The sequence below is a fragment of the Zootoca vivipara genome, chromosome 15 (assembly GCF_965207765.1).
Source record: "Zootoca vivipara chromosome 15, rZooViv2.hap1.1, whole genome shotgun sequence".
NCBI lineage: Eukaryota > Metazoa > Chordata > Lepidosauria > Squamata > Lacertidae > Zootoca > Zootoca vivipara.
Genome location: NC_142598.1, coordinates 2,377,594 through 2,398,315, shown reverse-complemented (window position 1 = coordinate 2,398,315; position 20,722 = coordinate 2,377,594). Strand labels below are relative to the sequence as shown.

General features: G+C 45.6%; 2 protein-coding genes across 6 annotated transcripts in view; one reads left to right on the top strand and one right to left on the bottom strand.

Annotated features, from left to right (window-relative positions):
• LOC118097668 (ceramide kinase) overlaps positions 1-20,016 on the top strand; it is a 21,547-nt gene extending 1,531 nt beyond the window's left edge. Inside the window, exons 2-14 of one of the 3 annotated variants that reach the window (XM_035140786.3) lie at positions 789-891; positions 6,627-6,728; positions 7,900-8,025; positions 8,596-8,724; positions 8,829-8,892; positions 10,988-11,133; positions 11,503-11,577; positions 11,995-12,147; positions 13,009-13,114; positions 13,193-13,275; positions 16,105-16,304; positions 17,382-17,575; positions 17,922-19,798. In XM_035140786.3, the coding sequence (XP_034996677.1) occupies positions 6,656-6,728; positions 7,900-8,025; positions 8,596-8,724; positions 8,829-8,892; positions 10,988-11,133; positions 11,503-11,577; positions 11,995-12,147; positions 13,009-13,114; positions 13,193-13,275; positions 16,105-16,304; positions 17,382-17,575; positions 17,922-18,012 (1,440 nt within the window). In that variant the 5' untranslated portion in view covers positions 789-891; positions 6,627-6,655 and the 3' untranslated portion in view covers positions 18,013-19,798. Of the gene's footprint in view, positions 1-788; positions 898-6,626; positions 6,729-7,899; positions 8,026-8,595; positions 8,725-8,828; positions 8,893-10,987; positions 11,134-11,502; positions 11,578-11,994; positions 12,148-13,008; positions 13,115-13,192; positions 13,276-16,104; positions 16,305-17,381; positions 17,576-17,921 lie in introns of all 3 variants that reach the window. The other 2 variants (XM_088658645.1, XM_035140783.3) reach the window with 2 other exon arrangements.
• The window catches only part of G6PD (glucose-6-phosphate dehydrogenase), a 21,792-nt gene continuing 19,565 nt past the window's right edge, over positions 18,496-20,722 (bottom strand). For all 3 annotated transcript variants that reach the window (XM_035140781.3, XM_088658644.1, XM_035140780.3), the window contains exon 13: positions 18,496-19,067. In XM_035140781.3, the coding sequence (XP_034996672.1) occupies positions 18,977-19,067 (91 nt within the window). In that variant the 3' untranslated portion in view covers positions 18,496-18,976. The remainder of the gene's footprint in view (positions 19,068-20,722) is intronic.

Here is a 20,722-nt window from a genome sequence, read left to right as displayed (position 1 = left end):
TTAGGGAGCTGGGTATGTTTAGCCTGGAGAAGAGAAGGTTAAGGGGTGATATGATAGCCATGTTCAAATATATAAAAGGATGTCATATAGAGGAGGGAGAAAGGTTGTTTTCTGCTGCTCCAGAGAAGCGGACACAGAGCAATGGATTCAAGCTACAGGAAAGAAGGTTCCACCTAAACTTCCTGACAGTACAGCAAGAGCTGTTTGACAGTGGAATTTGCTGCCAAGGAGTGTGGTGGAGTCTTCTTCTTTGGAGGTCTCTAAGCAGAGGTTTGACAGCCATATGTCAGGAATGCTTTGTTGGTGTTTCCTGCTTGGCAGGGGACAGGGGGTTGTGGTCTCTTCCAACTCTATGATTCTATGACCTTGTAGCATGTCAGACTCTTTGTCCATCCAGCCCAGTTGTGCCTCCTCTGACTGGCAGTGGCTCTCTGGGGTCACAGACAGAAAGGTATTTCCCATCATTTGCTACCTAATCCCGCTTAAACTGCAGGGAAGGAAACCTGGGCATTCTGCTTGTACTCTGCCCCTTCCCCCTGTAGACTTTGCTTTTCACTCTTCCCCCAGTTGCATAGCAATAACTTCAGGGTTTGCCGCATGCGTATCCCAAAGGATACGTCACCAGAGATGCTCGTAAGTAGAGGTCCCACTGTAGTCATGTTAATGCAGTAATTATTTTAATGTTTTATTAAAGGTAATGCTGTTCCATTCTCTGACTGCACTTAGTCTTGGTTAATATTTGCCCTACCTTTCCGGGTAAACAAGACAAATTATCTCTCCACTCTTAGGACCAGAATCGTTTCCTCACTGAGGTTAATCATTTAACACAGGTGGATGTGGAAAGAATGCATGCAGACTTAGAGAAGCACTAAAAGGAACACAGGGCCAGAGGTGTGTGTGAGTAACTCCTATTTCCAGGGTTCATGCTGAGAGTGCTGTTTGGTTTTATATTTATAGCCAAAACAGCACAAACCATGCACAAGACAGGTGTCAGTAGACATGGGGAGGGTGGGACAATGAAGTTTATAGAAGTACCAAAACAATAAGAAATAGAAAAAAGCAGTAGTGAGAACTGAGCTCCTTAGTGGCCATGGAGTGCAGTCTAACTCGCAAGTGTATATGTGCAAGTGTGTGGGAAATCAAGAGGCCATTGAATGGAAGGGGTGGAATCCTGAACAGGGAGCACTCCACACACCCCAACATTTTGTTTTAAGTCTCACTCATACTTCCCTGATTGTTTTTGAAAAGTCTTGTATGTATGTGTTTACAACGTGAGAGTGAAAAGTTAGAAGCCCTTTTATATTGAGGAGTGAAAGTTCATTTCAGTGGGGCTTGAGATCCTGGTGGTTTTGTTTTATAAAGGAGTAAATCTAGTTGTCACCTGCATGCATATTGTGTTTCATTGCTTATTATTTTTGTCAACCGATCCCTTCATGTGCATGCTCTCTGATGTGATTCTCATTCTCACAACTATCCTCTAGGGCAGGATAGTAGTAATAATACGGAGAATTTTATAGAGAATATTTTAAGATTTCAAAGTGTGTTTGTTTTATCTGTAATCCTTTCACCAGCCCTGTAAGGCAGGTCAATATTATTTCCACCCTGCAGGTGTAAAGGTGGCTGAGGCTGTGAAAAGAATGGATTGTCTAAGATCACCCAGTACTGTACATTTATTGAAAAGGGTGATAGCTGAACTGGGGGAGCTTTCTAGCTCACATCCTTATCCATTATACCAGTTAATTTTACTTATTTTACAAATTGGGAAAAGAAACTGAGAGAAATTAAGTTTACTTAGTGCTATCTAGAGAGTTTGTGTAGCAGATCTTGGTCTATATAAAAAAGTATCTAGTATAGCTCAGCTCATGAACTTTCTCTGCAGATGTAAAGATTATTTAGCTTAATTTTTTTTATGGAGGATAGGGTTAGGGACAGCTGTCATGATAGCTGAATACAGTTCCCATGTACAGAGTGTAGCAGGCGGGTAGGGAGCCTTCCCTGTCCTGATGCCCACTAGTCGTTGTTGGACTACAACTCCCATCCTCTTTGACCCTTGGTCAGGGAGAATGGGGCCAACATCTGGAGGATGCCAGGTTGGAGGAGAAGGCCACAATAGAGGGTACCTACCGTAAGTTGTTTCTATCTTGCTTTGCAGTATGCTTGTGAACTTCCAAGGCTGGGCACTGTTAGAGTGCTGGAATAGAGTGCTGGAATAGATCAAAGTTTGATCTGTATTATATAGTTGTTATATATTTGGATGAGGAAGATGGATAGAAGGCTTCCAGGAGGTGAAACATCTAGCTAAGCCATGTATAAACTGCCTGTTCCTCCTCAGTGGCATTTTGCCTTCGGTCTATGATCCTAAACTAGTTTCAGAATCAGAACAATGCATGCAATTGGTAGCTCTTGCAGAATAAGAAAACATTTTCTGTCCTGTGTTGCAATATTGTTTTTCTGCTGCTTCCCACCTCTGCGGAAGCATGGCTCTAGGGTGGCTGAAGAACAAGCTGCGGGGTTCACTGCAGGAATTGCTGGGTCGGATTACTGCAGCATGGCTTTCACTAAAGGTCACGCTCGCCTCCTGGCAGGAATTTTTATTCACATCTGAGTGGAACAGGTCACTTTACTAACATACAAAGGTCATTCAACTGGCCTAACAAGGCTTGGAAGTTGGAATAGCTAGTTCCTCTCACTGTTGCTGGTCTTCTTGTTGTCCAGCAAGAAATCAGGACTGTTGGCATCCTTTGATCTTAACATTCCCCCTGTCCCTCCATTCTTCTTAAGCAAGTGGCATCTGATTAGAAGATTAACTGACGAGGAACATTGTTTGTGAAAGAGCCAAGTGAGGTGGAACTGGGGTTAGCTCAGTGCTGCAAGTGATGGGGCCAGGGCTGGTGGCTTCCTGAAGGACCCCTATATGTTCCTATTGACTCCTATGGGGAAATGAAATGCTGCATGTGTCAGCCGTTGCATTGAAGGGACCAGGTCTTCACAGATGGACCTCTTGGAAGTACTCAGTGACACTGTGTGGTTCCTATGGGCCCCCTCATTCTCTCAACCTGTCCTATATCTTTTGTTGGTCTGGAATCAGTAATAAAGTGCTCCCAGATTTATGTGGGTACTGAATCTCACAAACTTGTATACTGCATTACGACATTTATGATAATCTCACAGTATTTTGGGAGTTACACGTACTTACAGTTCAAAAATACATAGTTATGAACAGTGCTTTTTTTCTAAAAGTTATGGAGTACTCTCATTTTCCTACTTATTTTGAATTATTGCCCCTCATTGAGGTCAAACTTAGATTCACAAAATGTTTAGAGATATGCATCCCCCTGCATCTCCCCAGAAAAAAGCACGGATTGTGAAAGTGAAATATGAAACATGCATTTCAGCTTATTGGAAAATGGCATGTGACTAGGCCAAGCTTGGACATCTGGACAGTTGAGGTCATTAGTGCTTCTTTGTGAGAAGATCATATTATATCTGCATTAAAGGAGGAGAATACCTGTATTTTGAGTAATAACCTGCCTAGAGTCTAATGAATAAATATTGGCCCTCTTTTTGGTGCCCTCATTGAAGCTGAATGCAAGTCAGCTTGCACAACCATTTGGGTGTGTAGCAGCTTTGTCTGTCAGCAAGGATCCCACTCACAAGAAGGGCACGATGGAGGTAACTCATCTTTTGTCTCTGACATACAGACACATGTCAGTGAAAATGAAATATGAATTTTTATTCATCAAGAATAACAGCCCTCAGTAAGCCAATCCCCCATGAACCTGTAAAATCCTCTTAAAAAGTAGTCACTACTATCCTGACTCTCTGAGTGAGTGCTTGCCATGAGTCCTGTGGAGCCAGGCAGGATGGGGCAAGCGTAGCAGGAATCAGAGGAGGAGGATTCAGAGCAAGGAGGTGTGAGTGTAGACAGTTTGGGCAGGGATCAGAATGAGGGCCTTATCCCAGAGTTGCCAGATGTCCCAGAAGAGGAGGGAAGTCCACTGGGCCCATCTCTCCTTTGCCTCCAGAGAGTGATGTTCCCACAGGAGCCAAAGACTCAGCCAGGTAATCAGTAGAGCCATCTGGGTCTGGGGTGGAGGAGGAGACAGAGGGATGGGCGGGAGTCCTAGAGCCAGCTTCCCTCCCCGCAGCCCCTTAGAAGTGTTAAGCTGCAGAGTCCATCTTCTTTTCATTTGGCACAAGAACATGTGAGTGACAGGTTATGCCTTGCTCCTTTAAAAGTTGAGCAGATGAGGTGGGTCAGGTGTTGGGTCAACTGTATTCTTGTGTCTGCTAACGTACCCCCTGGCCTCAGGGGTGTTCCTAAGAGGTGGCCCACTGTTTGCCCATCTATGCCCTTGCCTTAGCTGCAGGGCTTCTGCCTGTACCTCTTCTTAGCATTCAGCTCTCTGCTGTTCCTTTTATTCAGAAGGAGTCATAGCTGTCAACCCTCCCTTTTTTTGTGTGTGGGAAACTCCCTTATTCCAAGCCACAGCTGTCAACTTCCCCCTTTTTTTGCTGGAAATTCCCTTATTCCAGCGCCGTTTCCCACTGCTATCCTGGATTGTTAGATATACCATAGACTGTCCCCGGGACAGGTGAGGCTGCTGATCCCTTATTTTCAAATCCGAAAGTTGACAGCTATGGAAGGAGTGCACTAAGCAGATGCTAGGAAGAGGCAGGCCTTCTTTCTACTACAGTACTTTGGGGGAAGTGGGCACTTAAGTCTGGACCTGGGTTGACCTGAAAGCATGTTGTTTGTGCATGCACTTACCTTCCCTTGAATCTTGTGCAGATGCCCTGGTGCAGAAGTGTAGGAAACTGAGGGGGTGGGTTGCCATTATGGGTGAGAGTTGGTGCTCAGAGGATGTGTCCCATGTCTGTCTCTGTCACATCAGCTTCCTCTGCAGCAAAGACGTCATCACTGCCACAACTGGTTATTCTAGTTGACCCTAGTGACTGTATAGGGTCTGAAAAGGTCCGGTTTGTTTGTTCAGTGCTTCATGGGTCTTTGACCAGAATTTTACTGGCCTGACCAGGGTTTTAAATTTCCTGGCCAGCTGAATTGGGAGTTATTAAAAGGCAGGAAAAAAACCCGAGTGTCTGTGGCCCTATGGCTTGGCTGCTCTCCCTCCCGCTGTTGCTAATTTTTTACCTGCCTTCAACTGTCAAGGCTGGCCTGAGGTGAAGGACAGCATGGCCTCTAATATTCCAAGTACAGAAGCAGATTACATATAGGAAACTCTCTACAACCTACCCCCTGCTCTTTAACCCAAATCTAACTCTAACCCCACTAGCCCCCCACCCACCAACCACACCCTAGGTCAGCGCAACCTCAACGGTTCAGTAAACAGCATGAAGTGAGAGACACAGGACAACCTGGATGGGTTGGCAAGGAATCGCCCTACATAATAGATAAGCATGATGGCTAGCTTAAAAGCAATTGCATTAAATGTGAGGGGGCTGGGAAATCCCATCAAAAGAAAACGCATCACCTCATACATAAACACCATGAAACCACACATCACCTTCCTACAAGAAATACATAACCCTCCCAAAGGGAACAAACTTCTGAGTGACCCCCGCTTCAGTCAACAATGGGTGGCACAAGGCTCAGGAAAGGCTCACGGAGTAGCTGTAATACTTAATAGAGACCTAAACTTCAATGCCACCACAGTCCTAAAGGACAAAAGAGGCAGATTCATTTTCATCAAAGGAACACTAGACGGCAAAATTAAACTGACAATTGGCTCTATATATGCCCCAAACTCGAAACAACTAGAATTCTTCCAGAAGACACTGAACAAGTTCCTCTCCTTCTTGGAAGGGGAAGCAATCCTAGGAGGTGACCTCAACCTAAATATAAAAGGCATATCCTTGAAAAACACTCAACCTACAACCCCAGGGGCAACCTTCCTTTGCGGAAAACTCCCAATAACTAGGGACTCTTACAAGTTACTAAAACTACTAAAAAACAGAGGCCTCTACGACATTTGGAGCTAGGGATCATGGGAGTTGTAAGCCAAAAACATCTGGAGGGCCGAGGCTGAGGAAGCCTGAATTAGAATATAGTATATTTCTGTCAGTCATCAATAAATGCTGAGCTAATTCCCCACTGTCTGCCTGTACTGTACCTTTAATATAACTGAGTAACAATATGAGAGGCAATAGCCTGGCCTAGTGGGTGCAGGGCAGCCTGTATGGCCCATACATCTCAGTTGTGCAGCTCCTCTCCTCTCCCTCCGCATGGTGTGTGGATTGGACTGTCAGAGGGAAAGGGCAAATGAGCAGAGATGGTGAGCAGGGGAGCCCGTCTTGCCCATCAACCCCAGCATACAGGAGCCAGCATACAGTCCTGGCATTCCTCCTGACAAGGGTGTTCTAACCTCCTCTCCCCCAGTGTGAAGAAGGACAACAAGGGATTCCTGTGAAGTGATTTGCAATGGAGAGTAAGTGGGCAGTTGAGTAATACAGCAGAGGAATTTTGCATATCTGCAATCAAGAGCCCTTTGCTTGCAGCCAGGTTCTGGAAGAGAGTGAGAGAAGGTGGAGTCAAGGGTTTCTAACCCATCAGCACTTGCTCAGCTCAACTTGTGCCCTCTGAATAATGGATCTCCCCTCTCCCCCAGGTCAGGGATTCTGCATTCCAGTCCAGGAAATGGTTGCTGTAAGGCTTGGTGCTACCAGGGATGGAGAGGAGGACCCTCCAGAGGCTGAAAGCTGTTTCACAGGTGAGCAGGACAGAACATGGCAGGCAACCTCAAAAGTCAAATATGAAAGTTAAATCTTGGTCGGAAGGTCCAAACAGTAGAGCTCACTTCTGGGGGTACAAGACCTTTAGTGGCATTCGGAATAAGGTTGGTTGGACATCAGTCAGGGATTATTTATGTGGGACATGCTATTTCTGGTGAAGAGCTATTGGACTAAGATGGGCCTTTTGCTACCTTTCCTTCCCCTGTGTGCTCCCCAAATCAGCTCGCTTAGTTCCTCGCTAGATGTCCTGTGGCTCTCTTCCTAGTTCCATGGTACAGTGAATTTTATAACCGCTATGAACTCCTGACCACCTGATAATTGATTTAGTAAAGAAGAAAAAGTTATATTTCTGCCACATACAAGAGAGTGGAGTCTTGATTAACCATAGAAATAGAACTTATTTCCTCTAGGCATCTTCCGGGTTCTACTGTTTCCAGTCATTGACTCTCAATCCTGTCAGGGAGGAGGACTGAGAGTAATCTCAATATCCACCCTCTTTTTTCAGACTGTGAGCAGGAGTTATACAACTGTGTACTGTATTGGGAAAAGGAGCAGTTTTTTTTCTCATAACAGTTGTTGTTGTTGTTTAGTCGTTTAGTCGTGTCCGACTCTTCGTGACCCCATGGACCAGAGCACGCCAGGCGCTCCTGTCTTCCACTGTCTCCCGCAGTTTGGTCAAACTCATGTTGGTAGCTTCAAGAACACTGTCCAACCATCTCATCCTCTGTCGTCCCCTTCTCCTAGTGCCCTCAATCTTTCCCAACATCAGGGTCTTTTCCAAGGATTCTTCTCTTCTCATGAGGTGGCCAAAGTATTGGAGCCTCAGCTTCACGATCTGTCCTTCCAGTGAGCACTCAGGGCTGATTTCCTTAAGAATGGATAGGTTTGATCTTCCTGCAGTCCATGGGACTCTCAAGAGTCTCCTCCAGCACCATAATTCAAAAGCATCAATAACAGTATAGATATGGAAGTAAATGTATATACTATTTCCAATGAAAATAAGTAATTAATGCCCCAGGCAATCTCCTGTATGCTCCACACCTTTTAAGGGTTGGGCCACAATAGGCCTCTCCCTCTTGGCTTCTCAAGATCCCACACCAGCCCTCTTGTCCACCAGTCTTTCTCACTTCTTCTTTTCTCCTCTTCCAGTTTTCTTTGTGCAACGGGAGAAACAAGAGTGTTGGAGTCTGGGGATGCTGGAGCTCACTGCCCCTCCCAAGTCTCAGCTGGCAGTACGCTGGGTCAATGCCCTACAGAGCTGGATACATCACCACGGTCAGTTTTCAGGTGGCAGTGGAAAGGGATGGTTAAAGATGGGGCTTTCCTTTTGGATGGAAGCCTCCAGAGACAGGCCATGGTTGCCATGACAGAGGAAGGCTGCTCCTGAGAGCAGGGCTTAGTTTTCAAGAGGAGGGAGACTGCAAGGCCCTCCCAGTGTGTGTGTGTGGGTGGGTGTGTGGGTGTGGTGGGGACTGTGGTAAGTACCAAGTAGTAAGGGAAGGTGGGCTTTCTTCATGAGCTTGAAGACACTCATGATTGCTGTTTCAGCTAGTTCAAGGCTGAACCCTGGTTTGGATTTTGGAGTTTTGGAGTTGTGACAGTGGCTTTAAATCAAGTCTCCACCCCTCCCATGTATGGACACTGAGCAAAATGATAGCTAAATGGGACCCCATGCTCAGAAGCGATGTACCTCTGAATACCACTATTTTGGGGGGTGGGAGGCAACATTGGGGAGGACAATTGTCTTGAATGCGTGCTTCACAGAGGAAGCTGATTGATGCTTGGCTAGATGGGACTTTGGCCTCATCCAAGAAAGTTCTGATGTTTCCCCTCCCTCTGCTTCAGGAGTTACACGACCCAAGAGCCTCTTTGTCTTCATCAACCCGGTCGGGGGACGCAGGCGAGCAGGGGAAATCTACCAGGGTCAGGTGGCCCCACTCTTCACCCTTGCCGGGATCCATGTTCAAGTTCTGGGTAAGTCCCATTTCCCTTGACCACCACTCTCCTGCTTTCTCTGTGACATGGCCTCTTCCCCATTCCCCGTGACATGACCTCTGACCTTCTCTGCACCTTCCCAGAGACCTGCCATGCCAACGAGGCTCGGGACTACATCCTGCAGCAAGACCTCAGTGACTTTGATGGGTAAGGACTAGCCAGCATCTAGGATGGCCACTTTTGCATCACCAAAAAAAGAGGACAAAAGGAAACATATATGTTAATTTATACATATTGATTTAGAAATACTTATAGCTTAAATAGAAATATCAAGTAGGGAAGACTGTGACTGGTGATCTGTTTGCCTGTTCAATCTGCTGTCTAGATACTAAATGCCCCCCCCCCAGCATTTTTTAATAATGCCAGACTTTGAATGGAGAGCCATTCAAATTGGACTTTCCTCTGTAAAAAATGATATATTGCCACCTTACCTGCATCTATGTTCCCTGCTGTCTTGATGACCCTCAGCATCCTGCTTTGAGACTCCACCAGAAGTCCACTGATATTGTCTGCTCAGATCAACCTAGTTAGGGCATAAATTCTATGGAATCCAGAGCAATCTGCTACAAGTGGACACCAGGAGTCCTGCAGAAAAGTGCTTGCAGGCCTTGAGATGGTTCAGACTGGGCCGTGGCCGTGCTTCTGGGGTGTGTTTGCAGCTGTGGTGGGCCCCAACAGACGCCCCGCAGCAGAGGGGGAGGTCCTGGCCCAGTCGCTGCTGAGGTGCTGAAGAGCGGAGGCGAAACAGCGCACAGAACATGATATTTTTTCAAATATTCTACAAAATATTTCCATTCTTCAAGATTCCCCCCCCCATTCTGTTCTTTAACTCTCACTGTCTAGCCCTCTCAGCACATTCCATTATCTTCATAAGCCATTCTTCTTTCCAGTTTTGTTCATAGACTATTCTTGCTGCCGTTGCAACATACATAAACAAATTAAACAATTCCTTCAGAAGCTCTGGTCCAATTATACCTAACAGAAAGGCCTCAGGTTTATTGGGAATCATCACTTGAAACATTTCAAAAAACTCATTATACTTCATTTCCCAATAACCTTTCGCCTTTCTGCAGGTCCGCCACATATGAAAAAAGTTCCACCCAACATTTTACACTTCCAAAAGGTACTTGATTTACTTTATACATTTTTGCAATCTTATACGGTGTTAAGTACCATCTATACATCATCTTCATATTATTCTTTTTTAATGTATAACCGTCTGTAGATTTTAAATTAACGTGCCAGAGCCTCTCCTGTGGAGGAGTGATTTGCTAATTGTATTATTGAGCCAAATCGGATCCTATAGTTTGCATTGCTTGCATTGTATGAATTCTGACTGTGTGGCTTAGCCCCATATCCCTGGGATGACTTGCTTAAAATGCTTGTTCTCTTTGTCTCTCTCTGTGTGCCGAAGGGTAATGTAAACAAAACAGGATGCCCAGCTAAGCTATCAAGGCCAGATGACTGTCTTGTCTGATGCTAGCAGTCTGACACAAAGAGCAGCAAGATAGTCAAGGCTGCCTAAGTCAGCATGTGGTTACGCATGAGAACAACTGGACACAGGAAGATCCATATATGCGTGCGTGACCCCCTTGCATGCGTGACCCCCTTGCGTACACACTCTTACAGAGGATGGGGAAAGAGCCCAAAAGAAGGGTATAAGAAAGCTTTGCAATTTGTGTTGTTTTACTCCTGTCGTGAGCTTGACCACCAGGAGTCTCTTAAATTTAAGAATTAAATTCTTTCTCTGGATTCAAACCCCCCCGGTGTCATTATTGGCTATCTCTGTCTTGCCTGGGTGCAACTTAAAAGGACCCTTATCAGCAATAAGGCTACACTCCCAAGTGGCAAAGTCTATATTATAGCCCTGGTCCCTTGCCTATTGTATCATAACTGCTTTAACCATTTCGTCCTTTGTTTTCCATTCCAGAAGTATTCTATACATTTTCAAAATTAACTTCTCATCTTCGTCTAACAAATTCCTCTGTAGATCCAACTGTAGATCAGATCAAACTCTGATCTACAGTAAGAAAACCCATTCACCAAGTCCTTTACAAGTAGTTCATTCACTTAGTAATACTTAAAACAGTCAGATACCCATTCCCGGATATAATTTTTTTAAAAAACTTGATACCACCCTTTTCCATCCCCCCCCCTATTTAATCCCATCATGGACCTTTCCACTTAGGAACCACAAGGGAGGTTGTCTCAGTGCCTGATGTAATCTACCTCTTCTCCACAGACTGGTGAGTGTGGGGGGCGATGGCACCTTTAATGAGCTAATGAGCGCCTTGATTGACCGGACACAGCAAAAAGCAGGGGGATCAGAGAATGACATTGATGCAGAACTCTTGTCCCCAAGGCTTCGTATTGGCATCATACCTGCAGGTGAGCGAGTATATGTGTCCTGGGTGCTTGAGAGAAAGCGTGTTGAGGGCCTCCAAGGTAGCAAGCACCTGTGGGCATCCAGTGCTTTCAGATGGTCCTCTTAGTGCCTGTCAGGCCACTGTGAGAACAGGATACTTTAATACAACAGGCCTCGGGTCTGATCCAGCAGGCCTCTTATGTTCTTGAGATTTAGCCCTGCCCACCTGAAGATGCAGGAAAAGGTAAGGGGCATTTCCAGGGTTTTCTTGCAGCCAGGTAAAGTAATAATAATTATTTAAATAATAATAATTTATTATTTGTACCCTGCCCATCTGACTGGGTTGCCCCAGCCAGTCTGGGTGGTAATCTGTTGCTCTATTTCTACCCCAGGTTCTACAGACTGCATCTGTTTTGCAACTGTGGGAACAAACGACCCCATCACCTCTGCTCTGCATATTGTTATAGGTACTGATTTCCCCTTTCCTACCCATTTATTCCATGGCTCCTGGCATTCAACTCTTGAGAGAATGGAGTATTGACATATCTCGGCTGGGAACTTTGCAAGGCTGGGTTGGGGAAGCAAAACCTCTCTGGTTTGAGGAACCCCACCCCCACCCCCACTAAAGTAAAAAAGTTGGGAGGCCAACTGATAGATGAGCAGGGTTAGTACGGAAGACAAGGACATCCTTTGCAAATGATAGATCTTGGCTACTGTGTTCCAGTAATTGCTGAGCATTGCAAACAGAGACCTGTACCTTGGTAAATACAGATGCTACCTCTTTTTCTGATGGAAAATGTGTAGCAGAGCACAATACTGGGTGGTGGAACCTTTTTAAAAAAAACAAAAATCTGGAACCTTCGTGGCCCTTTTCTGTTTTCCAGGGGACAGCCAACCTATGGATGTCTGCAGCATTTGGCACAATGGAAAGCTTCTACGTTATTCAGTCTCACTGGTTGGCTATGGCTTCTACGGTGATGTAGTGAGCACCAGTGAGAAGTACCGTTGGATGGGCCCAATGCGCTACACCTTTGCTGGTACGCAGGGGAAGGAATCCACTGTGACGAGTTGAACAATGATGCCCAACTGACCCTCTGAGCATGTACACTGAATATCTGGAGCAGCCCACTAAAATCCTCTTTCCTGGGCTTGATAGGGCTCTCTGGCTTGGCCAGCAGTAAGATGAACCTTATTGCCTTATAACCAGGAAATGTGGTACCTTTGAATTACGAGTGTGTGTCTGTTTATGAAATAGTGTTAACTGTAAACTTGATGGATAATTTGCATGATGTACATTTGGCCCCTTTTTTCTCTTTATAGTTGTACTCATTGGTTTTCCCATAGTAGTTTGCACAGCCTCCAGTTGGCATGAAGAGTGGCAGGAGAGCCATTGCCGGGACAAGGAAGCTGCCTGGAAGCAGCAGCCTCATAATTTGCAGTGAAGAACTGGCCTAGCCAGAGCAGCAGCATGGGAAGGAGGAGGGAAGCCGGAAGTGTAAGCCAGCTAAGCTGATAATCTGCCCCTGGTCCAGATAAGGCAGTGGTGGCAGCACCAGAAGATCTCAGGCTGGCCAGCCAGCACTTCCAGCCTCCTTCCTGTGCTCTTCCTCCTGCCAGACCAACCAACTCTTCCTCCCACTCGGCTGTGGTGGCAGCATGAGGTGGGGAGGAGGATGTGGGGTTTGGCAAGGTCCAGGGGGAGTGAGAGTGGGGGGGATTGGTGGCAACCAAGGAGGTGGGGGAAGGCAGGGTTGGCAAGCAAAGCAAGCCAGAGCACAGTCCTTGGTATTTAAATAAAAACTGAGATTGTTAGGATTACATATGAGTTATTAAAATCTACGCTGAAGTGCTGCAGGCTGCCAGCCAGTTGAAAACAACTCTCTCCCTGTTTTCTCCAGGAGCCAAGGCGCTGCTGAGGAACTGCAGCTATGAAGGCACAGTGGAATTCCAAGTGGCCAGACCGGAGGAGGCAAACCCAAGGGACCAAACACGCTGCCGCTCTGGGTAGGTGGAAGTTTGACAGTTGGATTTACAATAAAGACAAAGGCTGGGACCAGAAGTGACACCACCCCTCTCTTTCAGGTGTGTGGTCTGTTCAGAGTCTAGCAAACAGTTACTGGCTGGGACAGAGGAAGAAAACCTTTCAGAACCGGAGCAGCACATAGGTGAGAGAACAAGACATTGAGACTGATACTCAGCCAACTGGCTGGGGCTGGATCTGGTTTAGTTCCTTCATATGCTTTCCTGTAAGCTGAAGCTGCTCTGGGGTCTGGGCATAGAAGCCAGGTGCCCTGGATCCTACTTTATTTTTAAAATTCAGCTGCACCCTCTTCTACCAGAACCATATATGGTTATGACATGCAAATGTGAGCCAATGATCTGATTATATGCATGAATTCCATATGATTGAACAGATTAGAAATGGTAACTTTACTGTCACATGTTTTTAAGCAGAATTGTGTCCTTCCTATCTCCCCCTCCCACTTTAAACGTATAAACAGCATCTACAGAGGCCTCAGAAACAAGAGAGACATTTGCCCTGATCCAGCACACTTCCATGAGTGGGCATGTATCATGTGTGAATGTATATGTTGCCTCTATTGGAACTGGCTCTGTGCATCTCAAGACACATCCATGGCTGCTGCTAGTTGTATGCAACTAGAGCTGGCTTTGGAATTTCCCCGAGAATTTTAAAAAGATTTTTAAAAAGATGTTTTAAAAACAGGTTTCTTTTCCTTATAACTGCAAAATATATAAAATAATTTGCATAGTGCTTTTAAATGTTCAAGGCACTTCACTTACTCAGGTGTTGCCAGCCTTTTTGGGCTTGTGGGCACATTTGCAAAATAGAGAAATCACACACACACACCACTAATAAGCACACACTGCAGACTATTCTATTGGATACCTTTTTTTGCAGATGGGGGTGAGAGACCCTGCAGGTGCCAGGGATGGCCTATGAACAGTGTATTCAGGGGCTGCCAGTATATCAGTTGTGGGTGCACATATGCAAAATATTTATACCCCCTTTTATCCAGAAAGGTTCCTAGAACAGCATCCAGATAAATAAAAAGCTCTTTGCATTTTCAAAGTGCACAAGCAGTGACGGCTCAAGAATTACAAGCTAGAAGGGTGACTGAATATGAAAAATGCAGCACTAGAAAATGTGCACATAAGCATAACTACAACAGTGAGGCTTTCAAGGTAAAGAAAAAGTTGGCTTTGCTGAGTACAGAGTTTTGCATTTTTTCCCCTGTTTTGGAATATGCAGACCCCAAGTGATGCTCCAAGCCCCATGTCTCGCGGCAGTGGCCAGATCTGATTCAAGAAAGGGTTCTTGTTCATCTTGCATCTGAGCAGAAAGAGCTTTATCATATCTACATTTCCCACTTCTAAGTCAGAAGCTGCACATGCCCAGGAACTGCCTGCCATGCCACTGTTAAAAACCCAAAGCCTTTTTCTCATAAGAGCAGGCATCCCCAAACTTCGGCCCTCCAGATGTTTTTGACTACGATTCCCATCTTCCCCAACCACTGGTCCTGTTAGCTAGGGATCATGGGAGTTGTAGGCCAAAACATCTGGAGGGCCACAGTTTGGGGATGCCTGCATAAGAGGAATGTCACAGCAAAATGCATATGGCATTCTATCCCTGATTCATATCAACCCTGATTCATCTCAACCACAAATTGGTTGGGTAGCCTTAAGCAAGCTGCCATCTCCTGCATTCAGGCATCCTACTTACAGCTGGGAAGACTAGTTCTGGCCTACTTTACAAGGTTGTAAAAATTACTAAGCTAATGAATGTTTAAAGCACTATGGATCCTAAAGTACTATAGAGGTGCTATTATTACACACAGAATAGCCTTCTAGAGCTGTGTAGCCACCCTGTTAATTTCCAGGCTCAGGTGTCACAGCACTGTGAGGCAAGGAATGGCCAGAGTGAGGAATTAACTCTTTATTGTCAAGGGAAAGGCAGGTCTATCAGCCCTATGTCTCTCAGCTATTCCTAGGTGTGCACCCAATGAGGCAGTTGGCATAACAGAGAAGCTCCGCCCCCAACCTCAGTTTATGGATCTTCCCCACCTGAGCTGCACAAAGGCAGGTGAAGACCCCACCTGCTGGCAACCTATTTCTGCTCCTCCCTCTTCAATCCTCTCCTGGTGCTGGAAGTCAGTGGAGCAGGAGGAGGAGGTGTGGAAGCCATGGGCTCTACACTAGCCTAACTGTTCTCCCCCTCCTCTTGCAACTGTTCTACGTTCTCCGTTCCTGCAACTCCTGCTGCCTCTGCCTCTCAGACTCACTCAGATCCCTTCTTCCAAGTCAGTCTCCCACACCCCTTCTCTGCACTCGTCAGAATCCAGCCAGTCCCTAACATCAGGATAGATTATATAGATCCTGCACTGGCCACCTTACTTGCAACAACCACTTAGAGGTTTTCTCTACAATCAAGCAGTATATAAATTTTATGAAACCAAAAACATGTCTTCCATTTCATTGGGAGACCTCAAAAGCAAAGCAATAACTCCCACCCAGATTGTCACCTCCCTCTTCCTGCAAATGCAATGGCAGTGAATTAAACTGGTTTGAGATGCTTGCCTTTGTTTGGGGCAGAATGTGGTAGAGAAACACAGGCGGGAATCCCTAGGTCTGAGCAAAGTTTGCAACCTCAAATAGGATTTAATTGCCTGCTCCAGGCTAATGGGCATTGTTGCTGTCTTTAATCTCCCACCATCAGGGTTTACTGAGCCAGGGCTTAGCCCTGGAAATAGCTTTTAAATGCCAGTGCTTGGCTGCAGCAGGTGGGAAATTGTATTGAAGGAGGGAGTTCCTCACCTTCACTTCTATGTAACAAATTGCTGCTGCCACAGGGCTGTCAGGAGTCTTGCACCCTAGAAAAAACATTTTTCAAACAGGCTGTCCAAGCAGCTGCTTTGTTCCAGTTAAAGCATCCCAGGATAACCTCTCTCTTCTTCCACCCCCTCCCCCCCCCAAAGATGGTGAATGGCAGCAGGTTCAGGGGCGTTTCCTGGCTGTCAACTTGACGTGCATGAGCAGTGCCTGCCCCAAGAGCCCTGAGGGACTCTCACCCTGTGCTCATCTGGCCGACGGTACAGCAGACCTCATCCTGGTACATGAATGCTCAACACTCTCCTTCTTGCGACACTTGACTCGGCACACCAATTGCTCAGACCAGGTATGGAGAAAGCCTTTGCCTTCCTTCCCTGCACTTGTCTCCCCCACAAACCTGAAAGGCCAAGCCTCTTTCTGACAACCACAATTCTGCCCATGTATATGCAGTTACAACTATGGGAACTCAAATATGCGTGAAACTGAGCACTCTGTACAACAGGCATATATTTATTCCTGCTCCAGAACCGAGGCCCCGTATTTGACACTGGTGGTCAACTCTTATTTTAGAATCTGAACATCTTTTGAGGCAAAGTTTGAAGTCCCTGGTGGAAGGTTGAAGAACGGGGCTAGAACACATTAAACTGGCAGTTCAAAATCCTTTTGGAATATAACCTGAACACAGGAGACTTTTCTAGGCAACTGCATTGTCCTGTCTTAAGCAAAATTAACAGCCCCTTTGACAACTTCTTTCATCTTGGGTCCCTGGGCCCTCCTCTCTTTAGTTAACAAAGAGCACCCTCCATGTATTTAAATGGTGAAGCCACAAAGGCTTAGAGTGGGGCTCTGCTCTTGTGGCACCACTGCCCAAGTTAGGTTGGTAAACACACAGGAGTGGGCCTTTTCCATGGTGCTACAAAGGCTTTGGATCATCTTCATCCAAAAGGTATGCTTGGCCCCTTTACATCTTTTGCTAGGGGATGGTGAAAGCTAGTTTTCTTCTGGGCTTCTAAAAGTGGCTGAATTGTTCCAGTCATGATATTCCTCCTTCTGTTATTTTATTCCACTGCAGTGACTTGTATTGGCACTATTGTGTTTTCTTACATATTCTGCATGTAACTTTGGGGGCTCCCAGGTCAAAAGGCAGTATTTTAAATAAGGGAAAGAGCCACAGTTCTCCTTCAGAGCATGTACTTTTGCATGAAGAGCAGCCAAGGAAATGCAAAAAGCATATTGGGTATTAAGAGTTGCAAAATGCCACCTGGACAACTGCTCTGACAGTAGAAAGCAGCTTCATACTTTAAGCTCTTGCTTAAAGCCACAACCTCTTGAGTTAGAGCTGGAGAGGTTAAGACTTCTTCTGGTAATGGCATGAGTTTCAGAGATCAGAGGGTTAAAAAAAACCCTTAAATGTGCTTTTCAGTTTGACCTGCCTTTTGTGAGTGTCTACCGGGTCCGGGCTATTCGGTTCACCTCAAAAGTGGAAGACCATAAGGATGGAGAACCAGTTGTACGACGACGCAAGGGGCTGTGTGGGGGACTGTGTCAGGAAGAACCACCCACCAGCTGCTGGACCTGCGACGGTGAGACCCTGCAACATACCGACATCAGCGTCAGGTAGGTTGTGTCTGGATAGTTGTGGCAAATATTCTTCTGCTGTACTTCAGGGGCACAGGTGTTGGGAGAGCAACCTACAGACTACACTTAGAAGCTTGTGAAGGAGACTTCAGGGCCACACCGACATAGCCAGAAGTATCAGAACAACAGCATGGGATCAGAACTGGGATTGGCAGGTTAAGAACCAGTAAAAAGCTTCCTGTGGCCCTTCCACAAAGTGTAGCCTAGTGCAAGCACAAGCATGGAAGCTGCCAAAGATGCTTAGGGAGTGTTATATTGCTAAGTGATCAGCTTTCCTTCTATCAGGTAGTGCTGCTAATGACCCTCTCTGCCTTTCTCTCCACAGAGTCCATGGGAGACTCATCCATCTCTTTGCCCGTGGCATCGAACAGGCACCCTGCAGGCTTCCTGCTGATCCAAGAGAGGGTCAAAGCTAAATGACAGCACAGCCTGCGACTGCTGCTAAGAATCTACAAGGCCATGAACACTACGGAGCCACTGCCTAAGCATTGTTGGGGAATAAATTCCAGACTGGTATCTCAGGACCTGTGAGTCATAGTGCAGCTCCAGAGAAACTGTAACCAGACGCTGCTGCTCCACATTCAGATGTGCAGAAGTGCCACCTCACACCTACCATTTTAGGGTGCTGACCCTAGAGAGGAACAGCACATGGGGCTCTGCCTGCTGTGCAGATACCAGGCCCCCATGTCTTCCTGGTCCTCATCCTATATGCAGTCACATCACACTGGAAATCAGTTGGCAGAATAAAGGAATATCTAGCTCAGCAGTGCAGAACCTCTGACCTGTGGGCCAAATTGTCTGCCGGGCTAATTCCCCCTAACCACCCCTCCCTGCCCATTTGTAGTTTTTTAGTCCCCCTCAAGACTAAAGCCGCTTGAAATAAATGCAAGGACCAGGGGTCTCCTTGTAACAACTTCCATTTACATACCAGCATCATATATAAAACTAAGACGCAGATTGAACAGGAATGTAACAAGTAATGGAGCAAAAGCAGGGCTAGTGCAATTGAAACAGCAGCTTGTGTAAAAGAGGGCGAGGGTTTAAGAAGACCCCCCTTCTGCCTTCTGCATCACCACAAGAGACTTCCCCCACAGAAAGGGGCAGAAGTTGAAATGGGACATCTGGCCCAGCTGCAGCCAGCGAAACTAAAGAGGCAGGGCCCACAGTAGAGAAGATGACTAGGCCCACACCTAAGCGCAGTGGATGCTGGAGGAGTGCACTGGTGCCCAGGGCCAGCAGGTGGTCCTAGGACAAAAACCACCGTTTTTCAGGTGTAGGCAGCAGGAGTTGGGGCAGAGATCCCTTTGTCCAGTCTGGTCAGCTTGGCTTCTGCAGCGAAAAGCAGCTGCCACCCCTTCATACAAGCTACCCAGTTGGTGGTCACAGCTTGTGAGGATTGACCCAGCGGTAGGTGCCTTCATACTGGAACCCCACCTTCTTCATCAGCTCATCTGCCTCTGCAGGGCCACGGCTAGAAAGGAAAAAGGCTCCCCGTTAGTCATTCTGGTTGTGGCCAATAGCGAAACCGTCTTAATGCTTTAGATATTTAGATATCACTGTGGATATGAGCTGAATTGGTGATGTAAAAGTTTTTCTAAGTTGGTTTTTGATGTTGGTTTTTGACCCCACCCTGCTACCCAAAGCCCATTAAGCAAGGAAAGCCTGCTGTGGGTGTGAAAGTGAGGAGAGAGGAAATAAATGGACAGTAGGGAATGGTGGGTTTTCCCTACTCTTTATTTATTTATTCCTCCTCCTGTGTAAAGTCGTGGTAGTGTAAGTAGTAAAGTGAATGTTGCAGGCCCACTGTTTCTATTAACCAAATAAAATTAATTTGGTCAAATCTTAACACAAACTGGATTAATTTTAATCAAGTTCATATATAATAAAAGAACATATAAAAACACAAGTTCTGAGACCCTAACACAATTTGAAAAATTTATTAAGCATAATGGGTAGAAGGGGGAAAGGATTAGTTTCTAAATAGTACCTTATATTGCTTAATGTAACTTAAAGACCTACGGAACCCCTTAAAAAGATAGGGGAACTATATATTAGCACACAAATTCTTCCCAAGGATTGGAATAAAATATGGGTATTGTGACCCATATTGTGAGGGGTATTACACTCCCTGCAAATGTCAAAAATGTTTTGTTTTGTGTTACCTGATTGTTGGAGGGGTTGCAATAAACTTGGTACATACTATCATTTATGGTGGAAATGTAAATTGGTGCAATGTTTTTGGAATTTAATTTTGACAGGAATGATTAATATTACTAACGAAACTATTGTTGTCCAAAAGTAACATTACTGAATATTTTTGATGATGCTGATGTAGATATATTGTCAAAAGAATTGGTCTTATATGTTGTTGGCAGCTTGAATAATAATTGCAACTCAACGGAAAACAGTCCAAAACCTTACACTGGATTCTGTTATCACTCATTCTGGAATGTGGCTATAATGGAGGAAATTATGCATCACTTGAGATTTCAACAGGGAATAGAACCTCCAGACACTTTATATATGATTTTGCATTCTTTTATGACCTATACAGTAAAAACATGGTTTTCAAGATGACCCTCATCACAAACCTGGCAAATCTGGAACTAGATTGACTTTGTTATTTTAACCCAGAATGTGCAACTGTCCTCATTCTACATATCTATTATATAGTTTTGTTTTCCATGTTTTGATTTTCACATGTTGTTACAATTGTTCTGTCTGTTTTATATAAGACCAAGTTTTTTGTTTTAAAAACTTTTTTACCAAAAAAGAGAGAGAAAGACGGAGTGCCATGGCCAACCCCATTGAGGAGGAGAGGGAAGGAAAGGGGTTTAGGGGGCCCATATGCAGTGTTCGAAACTCCCATTGTTCTAGGGCTAGGCGCATTTAGCGTGAGCAATTTCTGAGCTCTGGGCACAGTACAGCGCCTAAGATTACAGATTAAAACTGCAGTGGAAGGAAAGGAGGACCTTTTTCTGCCTCCCCACTTCCAGCTACTCTCTGAAGACGGGAGAAGAGAACCTCTTAAGAATATCAGGGGGTGGGGGTGCGGGGGGCAGGGGAAGGACTAGACCATGAAACATGAACACAATATTTTAGCTGCAGTTCATTCATTTTCAGCTT